The sequence below is a fragment of the Augochlora pura genome, chromosome 7 (genome assembly GCF_028453695.1).
Source record: "Augochlora pura isolate Apur16 chromosome 7, APUR_v2.2.1, whole genome shotgun sequence".
Taxonomy (NCBI): domain Eukaryota; kingdom Metazoa; phylum Arthropoda; class Insecta; order Hymenoptera; family Halictidae; genus Augochlora; species Augochlora pura.
Genome location: NC_135778.1, coordinates 13,505,752 through 13,528,553, shown reverse-complemented (window position 1 = coordinate 13,528,553; position 22,802 = coordinate 13,505,752). Strand labels below are relative to the sequence as shown.

The 22,802-nt window shown below is 35.9% G+C and overlaps 2 protein-coding genes across 5 annotated transcripts in view; both read right to left on the bottom strand.

Annotated features, from left to right (window-relative positions):
* Positions 1-8: 8 nt before the first annotated feature.
* Positions 9-17,931, bottom strand: LOC144472138 (transmembrane channel-like protein). The gene is made up of 18 exons (XM_078184907.1): positions 17,353-17,931; positions 13,826-14,000; positions 12,591-12,762; positions 10,734-10,971; positions 9,276-9,464; positions 8,345-8,580; positions 6,703-6,894; positions 5,799-6,047; positions 5,495-5,564; positions 5,256-5,418; positions 4,429-5,103; positions 3,770-3,876; positions 3,413-3,708; positions 1,799-1,978; positions 1,617-1,737; positions 1,089-1,239; positions 793-976; positions 9-156 (listed from the first exon to the last, which is right to left on the bottom strand). The coding sequence occupies exons 1-18, from the start codon at positions 17,491-17,493 to the stop codon at positions 9-11; spliced, it is 3,687 nt and encodes a 1,228-aa protein (XP_078041033.1). The 5' UTR covers positions 17,494-17,931.
* A 160-nt stretch (positions 17,932-18,091) lies between these two features.
* LOC144472135 (carboxyl-terminal PDZ ligand of neuronal nitric oxide synthase protein) overlaps positions 18,092-22,802 on the bottom strand; it is a 51,151-nt gene continuing 46,440 nt past the window's right edge. For 2 of the 4 annotated variants that reach the window (XM_078184904.1, XM_078184905.1), the window contains 3 exons: positions 22,101-22,283; positions 19,986-20,255; positions 18,092-19,893 (listed from right to left, as the gene is read on the bottom strand). In XM_078184904.1, the coding sequence (XP_078041030.1) occupies positions 19,405-19,893; positions 19,986-20,255; positions 22,101-22,283 (942 nt within the window). In that variant the 3' untranslated portion in view covers positions 18,092-19,404. The remainder of the gene's footprint in view (positions 19,894-19,985; positions 20,256-22,100; positions 22,284-22,802) is intronic. The other 2 variants (XM_078184903.1, XM_078184902.1) reach the window with 2 other exon arrangements.

The following is a 22,802-nucleotide window of genomic DNA, read 5'->3' as shown; positions in this document are numbered from 1 at the left end:
TGACATGTTTATTTCGTGTGACTCGAATCGTGATTCTCCGCAGAGACCGATCGATGGAACTCCGATTTCCCCTCGGCCTCGTTTATTCGGATCTCGGGAATTACAGCGCACTCGCTGGATTGTGACTCCCAGGAGTCGTGGAGAGTCCTCGTGGTCCTAATTAAAGACAGATATATTTTTATAAGATAATTCACATAGTTTAAATTCTTTTAAGTAAAGTGCTTTATCAGATAAAATTAAAAGCTCAAATATCTTTTCTTAAATTGACAATTCGTGTCTTGCATTTGATTTAAATTTCAACTTTCAATTATTATTATTATTAATAATTTTTAATAATTTCAATTTTGTGTCTTTAGATACTGTACAACTTTTAATTTCTTTCTATTCGTGTTATAAAATCTTCTTCTTTAAATTGTTGAATTTTAAACGAAACACAATTCATTGATTTGAAGTGTTGTGTAAATGTCAATGTAATTGTTAATGTCCCTTGAACATCATAGATATTTCTTTCGCAATTAGTAGCTTGATTCAATTAACACTAGATCGACCAAACCAGTCAAAGTGGTTTTCAATATTTTCTTTTAAAATTCCTGATGTGATACATATACTAATTAATTTAATTATAATTGTCTACAGAGAGTCAATATAATCTGCTTACTGTTATGGAGCAATTATCGTGTTGAAAGCTTAGTAGTTCTAGTGTTAAGTAAAATTACAGCTGATATAAAAAGCAGATTAATGACCATGCTTCAACTATCATTCAGGTTTGTTTTTGCGTGAAGAAATAATTACCCAGCACGACCACTAATCACACTCTTCTCCCTATAATTGCTTTCCACGGTGTGAGGTGAGAATACATGATCATGTGGCAAAATATCCTCTTCAACATCCGTCAGCTCAGCGACTTCGGATGAAGATCGATTTCTCGTGTGGATTTCGACCGAGTTTTCATTTGGTATCGCAACTTCCGCATCACCTGTCGGCCATCCATAGATGAACCGTACAAAATGAATATTTATTAGACAGTTTGTTGCATATTATTATTTATACGATGAATGTTTAGTAGGATGAGCATATTTAGAGGAAACCTTTTGGTGGTTTAGCTCGAATTGATCGCTTAGACAAGGCCGGCAGCATTTTTTTCCATTTTACAAACGAGGCGTCAACTAGGTCCTCTCTTCTTCTTACTATTTTGAACAGCTTGCGGCGCTCTTCCGTGCGTTCGTGGCGCAATTGTATCTAAAACATAAAAGCCAAATCTCTATGAAGGAAAAAGTCAAATTTGATTATTTACTAATGTAATGAGTTTGAAAGAACCTACCTAAACTAACGTGTACAAGTCCTATTTTTATTCTTACTTAAAAATATTTAATTATTAGACTGTGAATTTTTTGCAAAATAAGAAACGCCTGCATTATAACAGTATATAACAGGGTCTTTAAATTCTTAAAGTACTTATTATTACTATTTTCTGTTTAACTTAATTATTTTGTATGAAGTGCTATATTAACTAGTTATCATTTCATATAAAGAATAGTGAGAGGGCCACATAGGACCTGTTTTTAACTAAACAAACCATTAGTAACATGAACAAAAACATTGGTTCCTTCTGTCACCTTTAAGTCATCGTTGGCTTCTCTCAAAGACCCGGTAAGGGACACCATGTAATAGATAATTAGAGCCATTAGGACAATTAGTGGAATCACAATACCCGGTGAAGCGACGTAATCCAGACACCTGCAAAAAATATTAAGAAGCATTACGAAAATGATTTCATCGCTTAGGGTATGACAAGTACCTTTGTATCGGTTCTGGAAGGGAATTCGTGAGCTGTTTCGTCGCCAAATGGTATATCTTTTTGTAACCGGAAAAAGGGCCACAATGCCAAGACGGCTCCACCCAAACTATCGCGTAACCAACCGGCAGAACGCACAGAAAGAGCATCGTTAACAGTAGCGCGAAGTAAAAATTGTTGGACCTGCGAAATTTTAAAAATGTTTATTCGGCTCATAAATATCATTTGTAGGCTTTGCTTTAAACTGGCCAAAAATATTTCCTGCGCATTTTATATATTTAATGTGTATACTATACACATTATGTATAGTGTATATTATATGGTACATACGTGTAATTTGTTCAACTTGAGTATTTTTTAAATATGGTTTAAAATTTAATAGATCTTTTTATAGAGCACAGAAGTTCTCTCTTAATTTCAATCATTATTTCAATCTCGTAATTACAGTTTATTAATTAAAGGCTTTTAATATTCTTTATTTAATCTATATTTCTGATTCAGAATTATTTTGAATGCTTCTTATTCTTCTGTGCTGTCTCTATTTTCTTTATAAGGTTTGTTTACCTGGGGACCAGTTTTTGCTCACTCTTTTCTTAGATGCCTACGACTAATGCACAAAACCAGTTTGTTACTCTTGACCTTAAACCTGAAAATGGACCTATATTTGCATCAACGTCGATATTTTATCAAAAGGGCATAACCGATTAAGATGGGTTTTCATTTTTTTTGGCAATGTTGCAGGCGAGCAAAAAATCTGAGAAAAATTGAGTACACGAGCCGTGATAGTACCTTGTCAGGGAATTAATATAGTTTTCGAGAAATCTTCAATTTTCCGATTTTTTGGGGGTTTTTCATTTTTGATAATCACAGCTTGCAACTGAAAAATCTGCAAAAATTCTGTAACATCCGGCTTGATGTCCAAAATAAGCCATATTTTTTCAAAATTTTAGAAAGTCGCTAAAGATGGAAAAATGCCGGAAAATCGCGAAATCTAATTTACCCTGTAACTACTCTCACGGACAAGTTACAGGGTTGTCATTTTGCACAGTGAGTTTTTATTGGTCAGCTATCGAACGGTATATGACTCATTGAAAAACCTCTAAGGGCGGCAGTTTTGACCATCTTAATCGGCTATGCCCTTTCTTCTATACTATGATACCATTAAAAAAATATTTGTCAATCTTCATCTTTTTGGAAGTAATATACATATGTATAATATGTATGTATATGAACTATAGTATGTATATACTATAAAGATAAAGTTTTAATTTGCGTATAACAAACTGGTTCACCTGGAGAGTGGGGCACTAATTTCTTCAACTACCAATTTACTTTACAATCGCGTTAAAACGTTCAGTATTAAATAACAATATATTATTACATTTGAGAGAAATGTATTTTCTTAATATTTTTGCTAAATAAAACTTGAATTTTGTAATAATTCTCTTCTCAAACCGCACTAAATTCTATAAACTTGGGCGATTGTGACTATCTTTTGCTTAAAATCTTTTGTTTTAAATTCAGCAATTATTCAATAATTATCCACCAGAAACTAGGAGGCCAATAAAATTTATGTCCTTGACCCTTACGTAACCTTCGCAATGAAGCGTGAGATACCTTGAGGCACGGAAGATCACTTCATGTGGCACATTACAGGTAAGAACCGCCCAAGAGCGCAGGTACATGAGGATGCCGAGTTTCAGCAGGTTCAACGCGATCAAACCAGGACTGAAGAACATCCCCATCCAGATCATGCCTTGATTGTACACCAAGTGAAGTATGTTCTCCGCTATCTTGAAGTCTCCGTATTGGGGGAACTGTTTCTCGAGATCCCAGCACCAGAAACTGTTCATGAAACGGACGAAAACCGCCCTGAAGAAGTCCAAGCTGAGCGTTATCACTACAGTCCACACCTGAAACATTTGAAATTAATATAACATACGTACTGCTTAATGGTTATGTATGTAGACTTGCCAGATCCATGACCGTGAGTTTGGCCAGTTCTTGACCGAAGATCGTCTCCCAACATAAACGACGCAGTTTCTTACGTGTTTTCAAATCTAACACCTTTGGTAGAGTAACTGTAACAAGGGAACGTGACCATATGGTTAATTTTAACAATCTTAAGTCTTTACTGAAGATATAAGTTCTGTCGGTTTGTAATATCTACATCTAGCGTTTTCATTTATTGCTGCTAGATATTCGGTCGTTGAACATTAGTATTATTTGATATTTTTTATTTAATTTAGAATGCTACCAGCTTTATAAATTTTAAAAGATTGACTTTACAGTAAAACTAGTTCAAAAGATTGACATACTATTTAAAAGTGTTCGCTATTAAGTAAATACTATTTAATACTAATTTAAAAGATTGACTTTACGGTAATGCGGTGATAATAGTTTATATAATATATTTATGATATATTTATAAATATATAATATATTTTGCCATAAAATCAGTAATATACTCATACCAAATATCAATTGTTCTTGTGTTACCATAGTCAATATGAAGTACGTTGAAGTAGAGTTTCTTTTTATTTAAAAATAATAACAGTATCATTCTAGTAATTTATTTCCTAAAGTCAAGGATTCTTCATGAACTTCAGCATCGCCAATAATTTTTTCCTTACTTGTATCCTGCGTGGTAGTAGGGCAAATCCTTTCGAAGCACCTAACAGCATGGTCCTCTTTCGCGGGTGGAATCACTCGGTCGTTCGTAGAAGTTGTTGTCTCCTCAAAATCGACGATAGTAGTTCCCTGATCGGTCGAATATTCATAAAACTTTTCAGTAATTATAGTAGTAATCGGTAATTCGGAACCAGTCTCCGTCTTACTCGAGTACTCGTCAATCGATTCGGTCTCCGTTGCAAACGTAGTAGTATCTTCAGTTGAGAAAGTGATACTCGAGACTTCGTCTGTTGTATTCGCATCGCTTACATTAAAAATCGAGTCTGTCGTTTCGTCGTAAAGTGTCGATTCGTTGAAATTACTATTGAACGTTGTATAGTTATCTTCGTCGACAAAGTCAATGGAATAAGTGCTGGTGAAATTGTCCTCGATGATAGTCGAAATTGTTTCGATGGTATTGTTCCGTTGATCAATTTCTGTCGTAAAATTCCTTTCAGAGATCGTTTCCGTGGAAAACGATGTTCCATTGAATTCATTAGCTTTGGTATCTTCGTAGCTCTCGTACGTGTAATCCAAGGGGGGGTAGTCGCCGACGTTGTAGATCTCTTCGAGCGATTTTTCGTCGAGTATAGGGTTGAGGTATAGGTCTTTGATCGAGTCCGGTGGCAATGGTACTGCTGTAACAGACCAAATAATTCATAAAATATATCTATATATAATATTTTATACAATTTATTATTTATAATTTATATATAATATTTCATATAATTTATTATTCATAATTTATATATAACATATTTAATACAGAAAAATGATTGTTTTTAGTCACCTGTTTCATTTTTGTATTGCAAACTGGTAACATTGCCAGCTAGTATTAAGCTTAAGGATGCAAGGGTTGCGATCTGTCGCGCCTTCGTCACCTCGTTACCACATTCAATGGGTTTGTACGAGCAATTTGTGATCGTTGGCAGCAGGTCTCGAAGGTCTTGCTTCTGCGACCCAAATGAAAGAAAGAGATTTTATCTTATTAATAAGAAATAATCGTTAGTGTAACATTACTCCGCTTACCATTGGATTTATTTTACTAAACACGGCGAATATCAGTGCATAAAGATTCAGTAAATTGAGCAGCATTATTCTGTAACATATCGATGCAAAATTTGAAAACCGTGATGCATTTGCAAAACTGACCTTTTATGAAGATAATACGATAAAAAAATAATGAGATGAATCCTAATTTTTTTTAGATTTTTCATCGACAAAATTACTTTGATGATTACTATATGTATATTATATATAATTATTTTGATGTGGGTTATTCTGTGACAATTAGGCCATCGACGTATTAATAAACATAATTTCATTAACTCACCGAGCCAATTGCACTCGAAGCTGCTTCCTAGGATGGTAGTTCTCCAGCAAACCCAGTATCTCAAAAAATATCGGAAACACGTACGAAATTAGGGTCATCACCACGGTAACTTCATTCTGCCGCCACCAATTGGGCTGCTCCAACTCTTCGGCACTCCTTGCAACGAGTTCTACCACGACGTACGCTGACAGTACCAATAACAACATCACGGACGTGTTCACAAAAACTCTCATCAATATGATTTTCCAACTGGAAAATAATAGTCGTTTGGACACACGCGCGTAATAGAATCCAAGGATCCTTGTAAAAAAAAATCGAACGTTTCTCTACAAATATACATATGTATATACAGGGTGGGGCAAATAAAGTGTTACAAAGCAATATCTCCATTATCGTTAATGACACGCGAAAATGCTTAAGAAACAAATTGTTTGGTTCGAAGGGGCACATGTTGTGGTGAAAATGTTCTTTTTTTAAATGTCATATTTTTTGAGACTTGAAGGTCATCGATGTTTTTTCAAATGGAACTATGTATTTGTTTTCCGATGACATTATTGCCGATTTTAAGACGAATCCAGCGAACTATAACTCAAGGCCATTCTAGTCGCGCAAAGTATGAAAATAGTTGAAAAACCGAAAAATATCGTAATAATCACTTTCACAGGATCCACTAACCTTGGTTTGATTCTACCTACAGAACATGCTCGAAATGATGTTCCTTAGTGTTTTGTTGAGTTATTCACCTCACGCAACAACATGTGTCCCTTCGAACCAAACAATTTGTTCCTCAAGCATTTTCACGTATCATTAACGATAATGGAAATATTGCTTTGTAACACTTTATTTGGCCCACCCTTGTATACATATATATACAGTAATCAGAGCGATTGCAAAATTAGTTTACTTTCTTTCGTCTTTCTCCTTTTCAGCTTCTTCGAGTAACGCTTCCTTAAAGCTGAGGACTATGCTGGCCATCCGATTGTGAGCAGTTTCTGGATTACCGATCATGAAGTCCCATCCCGTGAACAATTTCCACGAGAATATGCATTCGTCCTCTTTCTCCGTGAGCTTGCTCAGTCGCGAATTCTTCGCCATTCTGAAACGAAATGTACGTGTTCATCATGCTGAAATGCAATTACTAGCATCTGAACAACGAAGAACACCAACTTGCAATTAATTCATTTATTAATATATAATCATTATATATTATATTATTATATATTAATATATTATCGTTATATATTATATTATTATATATCGTTATATATTATTATATAACGATAATAATATATAACTATAATAACGAGTCAGACTCGTGATACAAAGGGCATAGCCGATTAAGATGGTCAAAACTGCCCTTAGAGGTTTTTCAATGAGTCATACACCGTTCGATAGCTGACCAATAAAAACTCATCTGTGCAAAATTTTAACCCTGTAACTATTGAAAAAAAGGCTTATTTTTGATAATCGTAGCTTGCAACTGAAAAATCTGCAAAAATTCTGTAACATCCGGCTTGATGTCCAAAATAAGCCATATTTTTTTCAAAATTTTAGAAAGTCGCTAAAGATGGAAAAATGCCGGAAAATCGCGAAATCTAATTTACCCTGTAACTACCCTCACGGACAAGTTACAGGGTTAAAAGTTTGCACAGATGACTTTTTATTGGTCAGCTATCGAACGGTGTATGACTCATTGAAAAACTTCTAAGGGCAGTTTTGACCATCTTAATCGGCTATACCCTTTCATGCAAGATCTGCTAAAGATGAATATTATTAATTTCTTCTACATCGAAGTAAAAATAAATTTCTCTTTTATAAAAGTTTAGAAAGAAAAGTACATAAAATACTAACTTATAAAAATAATATAATAAATAATTTATATATCTTCCAATACGTAGAATATAATACTGTATTCGTAAATTACCTATGATGCCAATACAAATACGAATTAACAGAAAAAGATCATTCGTTCACAGGTTACAATGGTTCAAAATTTCGTAGAATTCGAATTGTGTACCAGTTGTCCAATTAACGATTCTTAACCCCTTGCGCTATAATATCGATTCAGACACGCGATAAAGATTCCACGCAACATCTACTAATTTAATAAATTATTAATTTTTTCTAAATCAAATTAAAGTTGGATTCTCCTATTATCGAAGTCTAGTAACGGAAGTAAATAAAAATAATAGAAGAATCAAAAATTATTTGGTCCTATCATTAAAAATATAAAGGACAAATAAGTGCTAATCAACGCATCGTGAAAGGAGTCGTAGTGCAAAAGGTTAAAAGAGAAAATAATAGAAATCGTGTACCAGTTCTATAATGAATTGTTCCCGTTTCATTTTTACAGTTCCAGAAGAGAAAAAAATTCAAATTGTGTATCAGTTTTGTAATGAATTGTTCCCGTTTCACGTACACAGTACCGAAAGAGAAAATGATCCGAATTGCGTGCACCAGCTTTATAATTAATTGTTCTGGTTTCGCAATACCAAAAGAGAAAATAAGGTTGCTTTAGGTGGCAGGTCACCCGTTGTGACGTTTACTTGCGCAATGTGGCGGCGAAACTGTAGATATAGATGACCAAATTAGTGACGAAATAGGCAAGCGGCAGCCTATAGCCGCTCTTCGAGTCTTGGTTCGTGTACCAGCCGTAAAAGAACGGCGAATACTTAAAGATCCCCTCGAACTCCCATAAAATCAGCAGATGCTTCGATTCAATTTTCTCTTCCCTGAGCATGATCTTCCGTTCACCTGCCGTGGCCGAATCCGCCGTGAGCACCTGTTGCAAAACGATGATCTCGAGAAATGCTACATCGATATTAACCCTTTCGCTCCGTCGGGCATATACGCCCTCGAAGAATGACCATTCATATACGAAGAGCGTATACACGTTCATTCCATATACATACATACTTCTATTTCATACTTTTGTTAATCAACAAATAGTTGACTATAATATTTCAAAAAACAAATTATGATTATAAATAATCATATTTTAGAAAGTAAAGTGATATTTCTGAATACAATAAATATTGTAAAATCTAGAGAACAAGAAACGACTTTTACTTCGTAGCATTCCGTACCTCAGTGTCAACTACCCATTAATACGTTCCGTAGCGAAAGGGTTAACACTTGATTTACCAGACCAGGCAAAATGACTGGTTTCGCAATTTCAATTGAAAATTCCTACTGCACGTAACTTTTTCTTTCCGAAATGATATCATGAGTTTTGCAGCCATAACTAAAGAATCAGTTTTATGAATTTTATATTATTTTATATATTTTATTATTATTTCATTATTTCAGTCATTCTGACCGGTCTTGGTAAAACTAGGTATACTTGGATTGCTGGTAAATCTAGTGTTAACTTCGAAGACGTCGAAGAAGAATCTAAAGATTGATTATCGAACAGACTGCAACAATACGTTCTCTCTGTTCGCAATATTTCCTGTTCGTTACGATCATTTCCTCTACCTCGGGGATCATCACGAAGGCAGTAATGATAGTGCACATGACGAGATTGATCCAAAACAACCATCGGAGGAAGGTGAAGTAGGAAGCAACGGCGGAACCGAAATGCGACTCGATCTCCTTGATCCGAAGTTCCCAGGGGATCAGCCATGTTTGAAGATTGATCAGTTCTCTTCGGCAATATTGCCATTTCTGCGAACCGTGCGTGATCAAAATGTTGAACTGGCATAATCGAAAGTTAGATTTGTGCTAATCCAAAAACGTGTTTATCTATTATTTATAAATTGTATATAAATTATATTTCTATTATATACAATTTAAGAGAATTGTATATAAATTATATTTCTATTATATACAATTTAAGATAATTGTATGTAGACTATATTAGGTTGGTGCATATGAAATGTCGGATTTTTCAGCGAGTATATAAAACTGCATATCTTTTTTCAAAAGCTATTCATTTAATCAAAATGTGCCCCATTTGTTTCAATACACTTTTCCCAACGCGAGTTTAATTCATAAATGTCTGTCTTCAAGAAATTCTGATTTTTCGGATCAATAAACTATAGTATGGAATTTTTCAGACTGTCTTCATTTACATACTGTTTAGCCCACAAAAACTACGCATACGTCGTACAAAACAATTGCGAAATTAAATTAAGTAAAATATAATATTTTATAAAATATAGATCTTTCGCCAAGCGACTTTCGCTATTTTAAACATTTAGGACAGTTTTTACGGGCTAAATAGTATATAGTATTCATACAGGATAGATAGTATATAGTATTCATATGCACCAACCTAATAAAATGCACTTTATCGCATAAGATAGAAATACTATAAGCCAGAAGATTTATTTCAGATTTCGAGTGGAAGTGACATCGGACGGCGGCGCTCGACGAGCGAGCGTACGGGTATTGGAGCGCGCAGTATTTTGGGCGGATATATCCTGTCCTAAAACTGCTCAAAATCTGCCCGAGCTTTTACGGGCTAAATAATATACAAATGAAGACAGTCTGAAATATTCCATATCAGAGTTAATTAACTCTAAGGATCAGAATATGTTTAAGACGGTCATTTCTGTATTGAAATCTCGTTGAAAAAGGTGTAGATTTGTGCTAATCCAAAAACGTGTTTAACCCATTAACTGCGAAATTTTGTTAAATTTTTGACGAGAATTATGTATATGCATAAAAAGTTGTCTAACAATATAATAATAGTAAAATATTTTATATTTTTTAAAAAACCCCTAATGGGAATCGCTATTAAAGGATTATTATATATAGGCAATTAAAGGATTAACGCTCTGTTTAAAAGTTATATCAGAAATATAATATTACCTGTTTTTATCAGAAATTTACACTGCACGAGTACGAAATAAACCATTCGTTGAACTATAGACTAGCTATAAATTTAACTATTTAATTAAATGCTCGTCGAATTTGTTTAACAGATGTTACCTTCGTCGTGAAGAGCGAAATACGCGCGATCGCGTCCTTGGTGCTCCTCGTATGAGCAAGTCGTTCTTGAAGAACTCCTTCGTGTCTTCGAACGTACGATTTCGCTTGTCGCACGAGTTTGATTTTCCGACGTAGTGGCCACGGTTGTTGCTTAACACCGCTCAACACCTCTTTGTGCAATTTCAGTTTCTCGAATATCTGCTCCTGATTACCGGTCTCTTCCACAGAAATCGCCGTTCTGCAAGCAAATACTGTAATTTCAACTTTCAACAATTTATTTGATGGACGAAATTTGCAATTCGTTCACGAGACGAGCGAGAGTCGTATTGTTTAACTTCTGGTGTTCATTAAAATGTTGATCTATCATGATCTTTGTGTGATCTATAATATAATGTCGATACAAGAAATATAATTTTGTATGACATTCGTATATATAATATAAAATGATATAATATATAAAATAGTATAACATAAAATAAAATTATCAAAGTAATGTAAGAAGTATATACTTCTATAATACTATTACAAGTTTTCAATGTATTTAGCAATTAATTCTTTGAAACGAGCACTTACGAACCCTTATATTATTTAGTACAATTTTTGAACCAAATAACGTATTATAATAATATTGAACTTATACAAATTCGTTGGCATCGAGAAGTATATATTTGTAAAAAAATCAATATTTTATTTTGCATAATTTTGTACAGTATAATAAACTTCGATACACTCCACAATCTGCACTGCAGGCTGATTTGTGCATATTTAACAATAATAACTAGATTGACGTAATTGTTCTATATATCTTAGTAATTTTACCATATTTTTATTCGATTTCTTGTGTGATTTCAAGAGAAAATTTCAGAAAAGCATTTCTCAAAAAATTGTGCTGGAATAAGTTAATTTTTCGTAATCTATTATATAAAAATAAGTCGGGTTTTCCTTCTTGACGCTATAACTCCAGAACGCACGAACCGATTTCCACGGTTTTGCATTCGTTGGAAAGGTCTTGGGCTCCGTGAGGTTTATAGCAACCAAAATTCTGGAAAAATTTCAACAGAAAAGCAGGAAAACAGGGAAAATCATTTTTCACATACAGCGCCATCTCTGATACATAGCATGTACTACAAACCAATATGGTTTATAAAACAAAAAAAATAACTTTTCTTCATCTTTTAATCCCCAAACGAAATGTTACAAAAAACGAAGCCATCTGGTGGCGAAACGGAGTTCGCCAGGTTTGCTAGTAGCTAATAAAAGTTAATGTCCTCTGAGGGGTCCCCTTTCGCTATTTTAAACATTTAGGACAGTTTTTACGGGCTAAATAGTATATAGTATTCATACAGAATAAATAGTATATAGTATTCATATACAACAACCTAATGAAATGCACTTTATCGCATAAGATAGAAATACTATAAGCCAGAAGATTTATTTCCGATTTCCAGTGGAAGTGGCTTCGGACGGCGGCGCTCGACGGGCGAGCGTCGCTGTGGACGACGAGTATTAGAGCGCGCAGTATTTTGGGCGGATATATCCGCCAGCCGTCCGCTAAGGGTCTCTAACGTCCGAGAGGTAGAGGGGAAGTTACGAAAATGCGGTAAAATGCAAGCGCAGAGCTGGTCAACATACAGAGCTGGAATAAGTTAATTTTTCGTAATAGCTAATAAAAGTTAATGTCCCCTGAGGGGTCCCCTTAGAGGGGACAGCGGAGTGTAAAGGGTTAAAAAATTAATCGACGAACAGTGACCACGAGGAATTTAGAAGACTCTATTACACCTTTTCATTTTAATTAATACTGAAGAGCTTAGTCGATGAAACGCGACAACAAAAAATTCGTAAACTAAAATTACTGACTCCCCAGAACTGATGGTGTAGACAGAGGATCTTCGTCGAAGCGTTGCTTCCGCTTCGGCGCTGAAAGGTGACGATGGCCGTCGTTTCCGTCTGCTTTGCCGCCGGCTGGAACTACGGCGTTGCATGATCGCGCACGCTGACGCCGAGTACTCGTCCTCGTCGCCCTCTTCCTCTGGAAACGATCATCCTGTACCGTAATTATTAACGGAATGGTACAAAAGAAACGCGAAACGTCGAAGAAGAAAAACAAATTAAACGAGCGGTATTGAGATCACGTGCGTTAACAGTGCAAAGGAAAAGATCTACTGTGATCGGCTATCATTAAACTCGACGCTTCGATATGCAATTTCGTAGCAGTCGGTTTTGAAAACGTTCATTATTATCATACAAAATTAGATAGCATAATGAAAAAGGAAAATGATCGAACGCGTAGTGAAAGATTATTATGGCCTACTTTTCTGAACTATCTAACTACTGTGAAATTATCATTTCAACGTTGATATGAAGTTGAACACTTTTGTAAAATAACAAATAATAGAGTGATAAGTCCTTAATAATTTCACTGACACAACGAGACGATGTTTGTTTCTTTTATCTTCGCTCGTAGAACTTGATATAACGAAAGAAATAAATTCTTTTACGATTTAGGAAAAAAAGAATGATATTCTAGTTTTAAAACTAAATTAGTTTAACCCTTTGCGGAGGAGAGGCGACTCTCAGTCAGTGTTTATATTAAAATAATTCATATATAAATTATCCAATTGTATATAACTGTATGTAAATTATATTTTTACTATATACAAATTAAGATAATTGTATACAAATTATATAAATGTATATAATTGCATATAAATTATATTTCTATTATATACAATTTAAGAGAATTGTATATAAATTATATCTGCATTATGTATAAATTAAAATAATTTATATACAAAACACTCGACACATTTGAGAAAATCGCCTCGTCTTGCTACCTCACGTGGTCGAAAAAGTCATCGTCCGCAAAGGGTGAACATAGCAGGCTATGCACTACGATTTCTTTTAGAACGACGTTAATGAATACATACTTCGTCATTCTTAATAATTTCGCTGATAGAATGAGATATCATCCGTTCTCATTTATAAATTTTGCTAACAAAAGAATTGAATCAGCTTCGATTTAGAAAAATTGATAAACATTTCTATGTAATATACATAAAATCGTCACCACGAATCTGATAATAACTACGAACCAGCTATAGATATTCTCTGCATATCGCCGGCGTCCGGATGATCCTCGGTTTTCTCCCTCGGCTTCGGTTTCCCGACGATTTCCTTCTGTTTCTCGTCGTCGTCGTCGTCGTCGTCAGCGACGGCGAACGTAACTGACACTCGGTCGACCGACGGCTGCGGGGACGTAGGTTCCACCTACATCGCCAGGCAAGAGCAATTAGTTGCATGAATTTCGCCCGTAGATCATCCATCGTCACGCCACGTGGAGTGGTTGATGGTAGGTGCTGCCTGGGATTAGGCAGTCAACGGATAAGCATGAACTGAATTCGAAAAACGCGATACTTTATCTTATTATGAAACGTTTCATTTGTACCCTGCCTCATCAATCACGAGTCGTGCTATTCGTGAACCGAATTTAACCCCTTGTCGTACGATTTTCTTCATAATTAGAAGGATGAGCACTTTTTTTACTGTAATAATTTCTTAGAAGGAAAGGGAGAAATATTTATTGCATTTCTCTACATTTGCTTTAAGTGGTTAAATAACGATGACAAGGGGACAGAATTTTATTCCGGCTTAAAAGAACGGAATAACATTTATGCTTAACAAAGTGTTAACACGTTCGTCGCCGTGTCAACGATATCTGATTTTATTTATAATTACAAGATTTTATTTATTTAATTTATAAATATCCCTTTTGTAGCACAGGAATTTAATGCAATAAGCACCGGCAAATGTAAAATATATAAGATAGAAATACTAAAATTTCATACATTATTATATTTGTTTATAATAAATGGGATTTTTCATTAGGAAGTTGAATGAAGTTGGAGCTATATTTTGTAACTGGACTTGCGAAGCTTCGCGCAAATTATAAGATGATTTATGAAGAATCCTGCTAAAGGGTTCTTTTTAGTCCGGTAAAGATCAAAACAAGAGATTCAAGAAAAATTTCATCAACTTACCACTGTCTGCAGAACTATATACAGCTGTAATTCTGCTCTTCTATATCAGAATTAGAATATATTACACAGTAATCGAAGTCTAAATTCTTTTATTATAAATTTCATGGATCTTGATTCGCGAGATTATTTAATACGTGGTTTCAATCAGAAAACTTGTCACTTCCCATGAAAATCGTAGACAGGGAGATTAAATCAATTTTAAACTGAACACTTTCACAAACAATAGTTCCCAGTAATCCTAAAACTTTCTTTCAAACAATTAAAAATCTTGCTCCAATTACATAAGGTAATCTAAAGGAAACAAGAAACGAAAAAAATAATATTACAACAAAAGAAGAAAAATGTGAAGAACGGGTTTTAAATTGTAGCACTGCCGAAGACAGGTAGTATCAATGACTCGGTCACGCGTTCCCTGTCTAATAAAATTCGACAAAATATCGTATCATTGTGTAATATCTGTGAAAATTGGAAAAGGTCACAGGTGAATCAGCGTCGATGGATTCGAAGGAACTGCCGTCGCGTCAATAGGAAAGAACCGACCGGTGGTCATCCCCTGAGGGAACCGCGCCTGTCTCAAAGCCCATAAGTCGAACATAATGCCCGTGTCCACTCGATATCGGGGACATCCGTTTCTGGCGACGCAACAAATCTTTGATATCACGAAAGGTTCTCTGTCACCGGTAAATAGAAATGCTCTGGTTCACCGGGAGATTACGATCGGCGATGTCCAATTCGCGAGACAAACGAGGCCTTGTAACGATGGTTTAATTTCGCTCGAGTACCCCTCGGGTTGCTTCGGCGAAATTAATGTTCGCGGTGAGTTTAAGGTAAATCCGTGCAGCACGAAAGTACACGACAGTTGACAGAAAAATATTAATTGTCGAATTCGTGTGAACCAATAGTAAAAGGAAAAAATACGTCTGCGATTTATCTAGTTCGTACGAAATAATTTTGTATTTTCTATATAATTGTAATTAATTAAATTCTTTATAATTAACATGAATTATTTTCAACTTACAAATTTGGGGAAATAAAAGTGGTTCTTCAAATTACTTATAAACGTTTAAGCTTTGTCGAATTCATATGTGATAATACTTTTAACTTTTATTCTCTCTTTTTTTTACTCTTAGCTTTTTCTTGTAATAAAATGTTTCTATTCTACATAAAAATGTATACAAAGATCTACTGTCTATTACGTTTATAAATCTAATTTAGCTAGCATGAATGTTAAATAGTTTCAGATTGGAGCAAATCTAGTTGACATGCTTCGAGTCTGTTTCAATTAACCGGCACTGATTCGCGGCTACTTAAGCTAAACGAATTTGATTCGGCAGTACTTGAGTCGTGTGTACAAATCTACACTCAGTCGTGTTGATTTAAGACAATTTAGTTAGTCAGTTTAAGGTCCATAAATCAATGATCCACCGAGGGACGGTAGCGCAGGTGATCCCGGGTTCGGGGATCACATGCGATCGGCCGCACCTTGATGAGTTCTATGACACGTTTGGACTCCACCCTTATCTTCCCTCATAATCATTTCAGCAGGAGCAGGCGTCGTGTTACACGCGAGTTTCAGGGACTCACGAAAATCATCCCCTAGCACGTCTCCTCCCTCTTATTCCTAGAATTCCCTCAATGTTTGCAAATCCTTTGATTAGGGCTCATGGAAGCCAGTGCTTATCGTTAGCCGTCCATTTCTCTCACGGATTTATCGAAAACAAAATTTGTTCAACGATTATCATTCTCTACGATATGCATAAATTGCGGCCTACTTAAGAATCAAATTGTTTTGGACAAGAATAATATTAAACAAAAAATATTTTATCGTAAGACGTAAAATAAATTATAATTTTATATAGAAAAATTATAGTTTTTTCTGAACTTATTTTTCCCGGTGAACATTTGAAATGATCCACTAATGAATTTCTGGGGATATTAGTAAAAATGTATACGCCTCGTTAATTATTTTTCTTGAAATATCGATGCAAAACTAACATGGTATACTAATTAATTTTCTGAGAATATTGGCCAACATTTATAATAGTTCAGTGAGTAACACCTGTAGGCGTTTTTGCAGCTAAACAGCCTCCACACACGTAACCATTAACTAAAATGCTTTCGTCAGAATGATATAATCACATGATCCCCTCCAACAATTCTATAGATAGGCACTAAGCAACCTCATTAATGAATTATCTAATACTAATCAAACGTGGTAACATTCGTTGTCCCGCACGCGAGGCAAGTTTTAGTTCCGATACATTTGCTGATTAAACGAACGGAATGAAAATTATTGAACCATGCGCATGGTGGTGTGCAGAATAATTATTGTATCTAATGAATTCTTGGCATTTGAAAAATGTACACTTATGAAAATGTGATACTCATACGATAAAATAAAAATAATATATTTGATATGAAATAAAAATAGTATATTTGAAACTTTAATTAAAATTTAAGTTATTATATAATTATGTTAGAGTTGATGCGTATATATATTATTGGCCGAATGTAAAATTCCGTATCGGTTTGAATTAGATAACGCGACGCGATGTATACACGTATCAACTCTAACAAATTACCTGATTTGTCGGCGACAACGATGTTCTCGATGATGTTCTCGATCTAGATCGTGAGGCACTGTTCGATCTTAAAATCCCAACAAATTTTTCTGTTGACAGGCCTTCTACTTGTTTAAATTCATCATCCTCTGTTTTATCCATCCTAGTTATAACTTCTCACAGCTAGGTAACTGTTTCAATTAATTTGCGATCGGTCGGTACGAATAAAAGAACAACCTTCGATGTATAATAATCTTCTTTACAGGAAGTTTGTTGCCGGAGATTGCATGGTAATTGCTTTTCCTCACCTCCGCCTCATCCAGCACTCAATCGATCGCGACCGACTCATAAATATTTAGTAGACGCGATTCTTAAATAATTATCAGACGTTCGTTCGTTACTGAACAATCGAATTAACATTTATCGATCACGATTCCGCAAAGAGAATGACTAATGTTAACGCGTGTACTTTGAAAACTCTATTGTTCTGGCCTTTCCACGGTCTCGTGGCAAAATGGTAGACGCAACGAAGGTAGTAAACTAACTACGTAACTCTTTCAGAATAATGAAGCGTGCAACGTGATTACCTTATGGATCATAGTAGATAGTAGCACGCGTTCAGTTGCACGCCACTAATAATGGGCGAATGTAGCGCAACCTGAATGATATGAATTATCGGAGGAATTGGAAACAGGTGTAGCTCGTGTGACACAATTAAACGCGTTCATAGAAATGTTTACAGATCATTTTATTAATTGGATGTCGTGGCCGACAACCATTCAATCAACGTTCCGATAAACTTCCACCCTATCCTGAAAGCTCCAACGTTTTTTCATACCGATCGACTCATTAGACTCGATTATATTTTGTAAACCTAAACTACCAGGGCGGAGTTTGTTTAAGCCAATAATTAATTTTGCTGTAAACAAAATTTTATTAACGCTGTTTATTTGAATGCATGCTGATTGGTTTTTTATTTCTTGTAAACATTACTAAAGTGTGGATTTTTAATAATGGACAAAGTTTGGCGTACTTGTGACTCCACCTTAACAGTCAAGGGATAATCTATCTTACTTTACACTTCTTAATTATTGTTCGAATGTGGTGTGCGCAAGGAAGATCTGTATTTATCAATCTTTTAATCGAGCATTACGGATTCAATGTACTCTCTGCCTTCTCGACGAAACTATACTAACAGAATACCGTAAGCGCTACATTGAAATTACGTATATTACAAAAGTACACTTTTTTATACAACGCGCTCTTGCCCTAAGGCAATGTTACCCTAAAACCCATATACCGTCCACGATACAATATCCATTATACAAAGTGCTCGAGGTCTCGCAATATGTACAAGAACGTCGCTTCATGTATGTACACTCGTCTTTACCATGCGTTGATCACAAACGTTTTCCTTCGCTCTAGCGAAAATAAATTCTCCCAGGACCTCCATTCATTTTGGCACAAGCTTGACAGTCTAAAATGATCACTAGTTGCATCGACATTACTCGACGTACCGCCTAGCATCGGTTTCCACCTTCCGGTCTTGCACGTGGTCGTCCAACGGGTATATTTTTCTACGCGATCCTCTCAGAAGCTAAATAATGTCTACGGGGATCTAAATTTGTCATAAATGCTGCGCAACGGAGTAACGCGTATGCTAGTAGAAACTTACAACGATACAGTGCAAAGAAACCATTGTAAACGAAAATTCGAAACCAACATCTCCTCTTACCACATTAAAAACTAACATTCCATGTCCTATATAAACAGCCTGTCGCGTTTCCTCGTAACAATTACATTACTCGATCCTAGCTTTTAACAATGTATGCACTCAGGTAGAACGACAAGTAAGAATGCTACGTTAGCTGAATGCAAGTGAACTCTATAAACTCTTAATTAAATTCCCTCTAATCTCGCGCTAGCTTTAATATTATAAGCATGAATGATTATTTCCATTGGTCAATTTCTTTTCTTAAATACTCCGAAACGATGTTCTTAATTGTTCTACCTGAGAGATATGATATGTAGAAGATATTTGAAATCTTTGTAAAGGCTACGGAAAGAAACTGTTCACTTGGTCGTGTGTCGAGCCCAAGTGGTGCGCTGCACCTCGGACATCAGCTCGCTTCTGGAGGGTAGGCGAGCACTGGTGGTGCGCGATGGCGGTGGTCCAGGTGTCCTCAATATAGTCGCCAGGTTCTTCTGATTTTGAGGATTCTTATTGTTTGCTATCTGATTCGTCGAATTCTTTTCTTTCATCGCCGTCTGTTTGCCTGCAGCTTCCGATCGTTTACCCTGAGGTGGAGGATCCAGCACAATTGGCGGTATCTCGTCGTGCAAATTGATTCTTTCCTGCTTGTTCAGTATCTCCTGGGCAAGGTGTACAGCGTTCCTGTCACCGGAGCACGGTAAGGGTCTTATGAACGTCGACTTTGTGTCCTGAGCCTCCAGGTTCATCCCATAGTTTTCTGACTTGTGTGTCATTATAGGCGATGATGAGAAACTGTTCGGTTGGGAGACCCGCAGCGACATGGAACATGGAGACAGCTGGGCTGAGTTCTGCAAGATTGAAGTGTTTGCTTTATTTTCTTAATTGAAGCAGCCGAGATTCGATTTGCGTAAGACAGTACAAACATTTTCAGTTTACTCACAGATGGTCTGCTGCTGGGTGGTAGCAGGAGACTAGGGCCCATTGCATATGGAGATGGTGTATTGTACGGTGACCTTTGAGGCTGATACGGACTTATGTTATGCAACCTCTCTAACAGCTGCGTCTGGAACTGCAGTTGCTCGGTGCTACTGTTTGCTTGAATCCCTAGCGTATTCAGGTTTCCAGAGTACAAGGAGTCCGGCGGATAAGAACAGTAGGGGGATGGCGGATCCAGTTCCCATGGTGAACCCTGTCCTCCTGTCCGTTGGCACTGATCATGGAATACAATGTTAAAGTACACTTCCAAATAGTATATATCTCAACCGTATGCAAACATCGGCACAAAACGGTACCAATATAACTGATTATTCATGCATAAACTCCAGATGTTTATCCGCTTGTGGCCGTTTCAACCGTGCAAAACTAATTGCAAAACAAGGTGTTCCATTTAGTACTTTAAACGTTTCTATCTCTACGCACAGTGAAACACTAGAATAACTTTTACTAAATTGGACGAAATGACCTGAATTTTGTTGAGATATGAGACGGACTAGTTCACTAAACATTGTATAGAACAGTGCTTTCAAAACTTGTAATTAACCGGGATGATTAAAAAACAAAGTAAGAAACTTACGTTACATTTTTCCATTCGAAACTTTTTAGATATTATCTAGTAAATTACTCGCTCTAACATCTGGCAAAAGTTCTCGTCGTTTATTGCAGCTTTTAAACAGTTATTCCACTTTAAAAGGTATTTGAATACTTTAGTGAGCCACTGTACATATATTGAATTATTATAAAACAAAGTTGTTTTGTTCAAATACTCAAAACAGAAACACCTTGTAAACAGAAACACCAGTGACTAATACAGTGGAGTTAACTTTCTGCTCCCGGTTGATTAACGTATCTGGATTTTATATAGTTTAGATAGGCACGAAAAGTTTCAGATTCGAGAAAAGTGATTTTCAATGCCGTAGAAATTGTGCATCAGGGTATCAGAAACTTGGCAGAGGGTGCATAGTAAAGATTCATGGTTGACAACGTTACCTAGCATTTGTTGGTGGCACAAAGTCCAAAGTCCCGTGCGAAGACCTGTTACATAACAGCGTCACACCGGCGCTTAGCACGATTATTGGATTAGCGATTCAGCTTTAATGCCGGCATTAAATTGCTATCTTCCTGTCGGCCAACTTAGGGGCGAAACGTGTCGCGCATAAGCGGTCGACTTTTCTCGCGTTTCAAAGACTGCTTACCATCTAGATTTGGTTTAATTGTACCTCGTGTAATGCGATTCAGGCAAATCTTTCTTTTCCCCACCTTGAGTGGAATTAAACACAGTCAGACGAGGATTCAAATTTTTTTTTTCGATTATTGTGCGATCTTCGCGGGTATGCGATTTGTGTACGAAACGATCCGATTATGCGTGAGCAGCCTACCCACACGTGCAAAATAACTAGAACATCAGTCGGATTAGCGAACATTCTTTAGCGGACGTTTTTAGAGCAATGCAACAAAATCATTCAGCATAAACGGACGTGTCATTCTCCAACCAAATAATAATGGCAACGGAAGACATATAAAATGTCGCATGAACCCCCGTGCGCTGTTCAACTTTATGCACAAACAATTTTACAATTCATTACGTACTACTCACTACTTTAATGGTTTAATGTCAAAATTTATATTGCAGCAATTAGCTGAAACATACAGAACTATTTTAATGATAAATTGAATTATCTTTTCATATTACAACGAAATATATAATTGAATTTAATCTCAAGAAATGATTAGAATAGCGCACAAAAGTTGAACAAATGAAAGGGTGTGTGTTTAGGTGAGTTGTGTGAAGAGATCGAGATCGTTCGACGTTCTTCTTTCCCGATGATCGTGTGAAGGGTGCGAAACAGAATAGAAAAAGAGTGTATGGAAATCGGTTTATTAAGAAATATAAAAAAAAGGCTTCGGTACAAAAGGCGTTACGGTATAAAAACGAAAAGAAAATTAGGACAGTACAAAATACACACTGTTAAACGTTAATCGAAATGCAACGTTCGCACACACACACGGCTTGCTGGCTGTCGAACACTTGTTGTCAGGGTATTCGATAGAGCGTTACCTGGCCGAGGTTCGACAAGTCAGGGATCGTGGTTGTTTGTTGTATCGTTGTTGAACCGGGCATCTGCGACTGCGAGCTGACGTGACCACTCGAGATACGTTCTTGTTCTCGAAGGTGGCCGACCAGCGCGCCAATGTGCTCCAACAACTCTTTGTTTTGCACCAACAACTGATGTGTTCTTGCCTAGCGAGACAAACAATTCCAACAACTTATTTAAACTATAGATTTTTAAAACATTTATATACAATTGGTACTACAGTTCGTTAATGCGACTAACAAAACGTTTTTCATAGCTAATATATAATTTATTTGTTTGCGACGAGAAAAAAAAATTAAATTAAAGATAAATCTTACACGATTCGAAGAGACAATTGTTATAACTAGACTGTGGATCTTTACATAAAATAAAAATTCCGTGCTTTATTTGCAAGATACAAAAGCTACGCGCACATTCACGTTTCTCGTAATGATTTTAATAAGTTTAAAGACACTATATTTGTAAATTCTTTAAATGTCTTTATTGTTTTGCATAAAATCTGCAGACTAATTATAACCAATTATTGATAAGTGCACAAAATCTGCAAACTAATTGTAACTCATTATTGATAAGCTAAGTATGTTTCTCAAGTTCACATTATTCAGAACGTCAAGATCATGAATCTTTTTCTAAATGACGTTCAAGGCCATTCCGTTATAGTTCAT

Bases quoted from the DNA above. Each gene is read 5' to 3' on its own strand.
- LOC144472138 (XM_078184907.1), bottom strand. From the start codon at position 17,493: ATGGATAAAACAGAGGATGATGAATTTAAACAAGTAGAAGGCCTGTCA. The intron at 8,581-9,275 runs GTAGAGGAAATG...GTTTTGCAACAG, and splicing joins CCTTCGTGATGATCCCCGAG to GTGCTCACGGCGGATTCGGC. The intron at 1,738-1,798 runs GTACTTGTCATA...TATTTTTTGCAG, and splicing joins CTTCCAGAACCGATACAAAG to GTGTCTGGATTACGTCGCTT.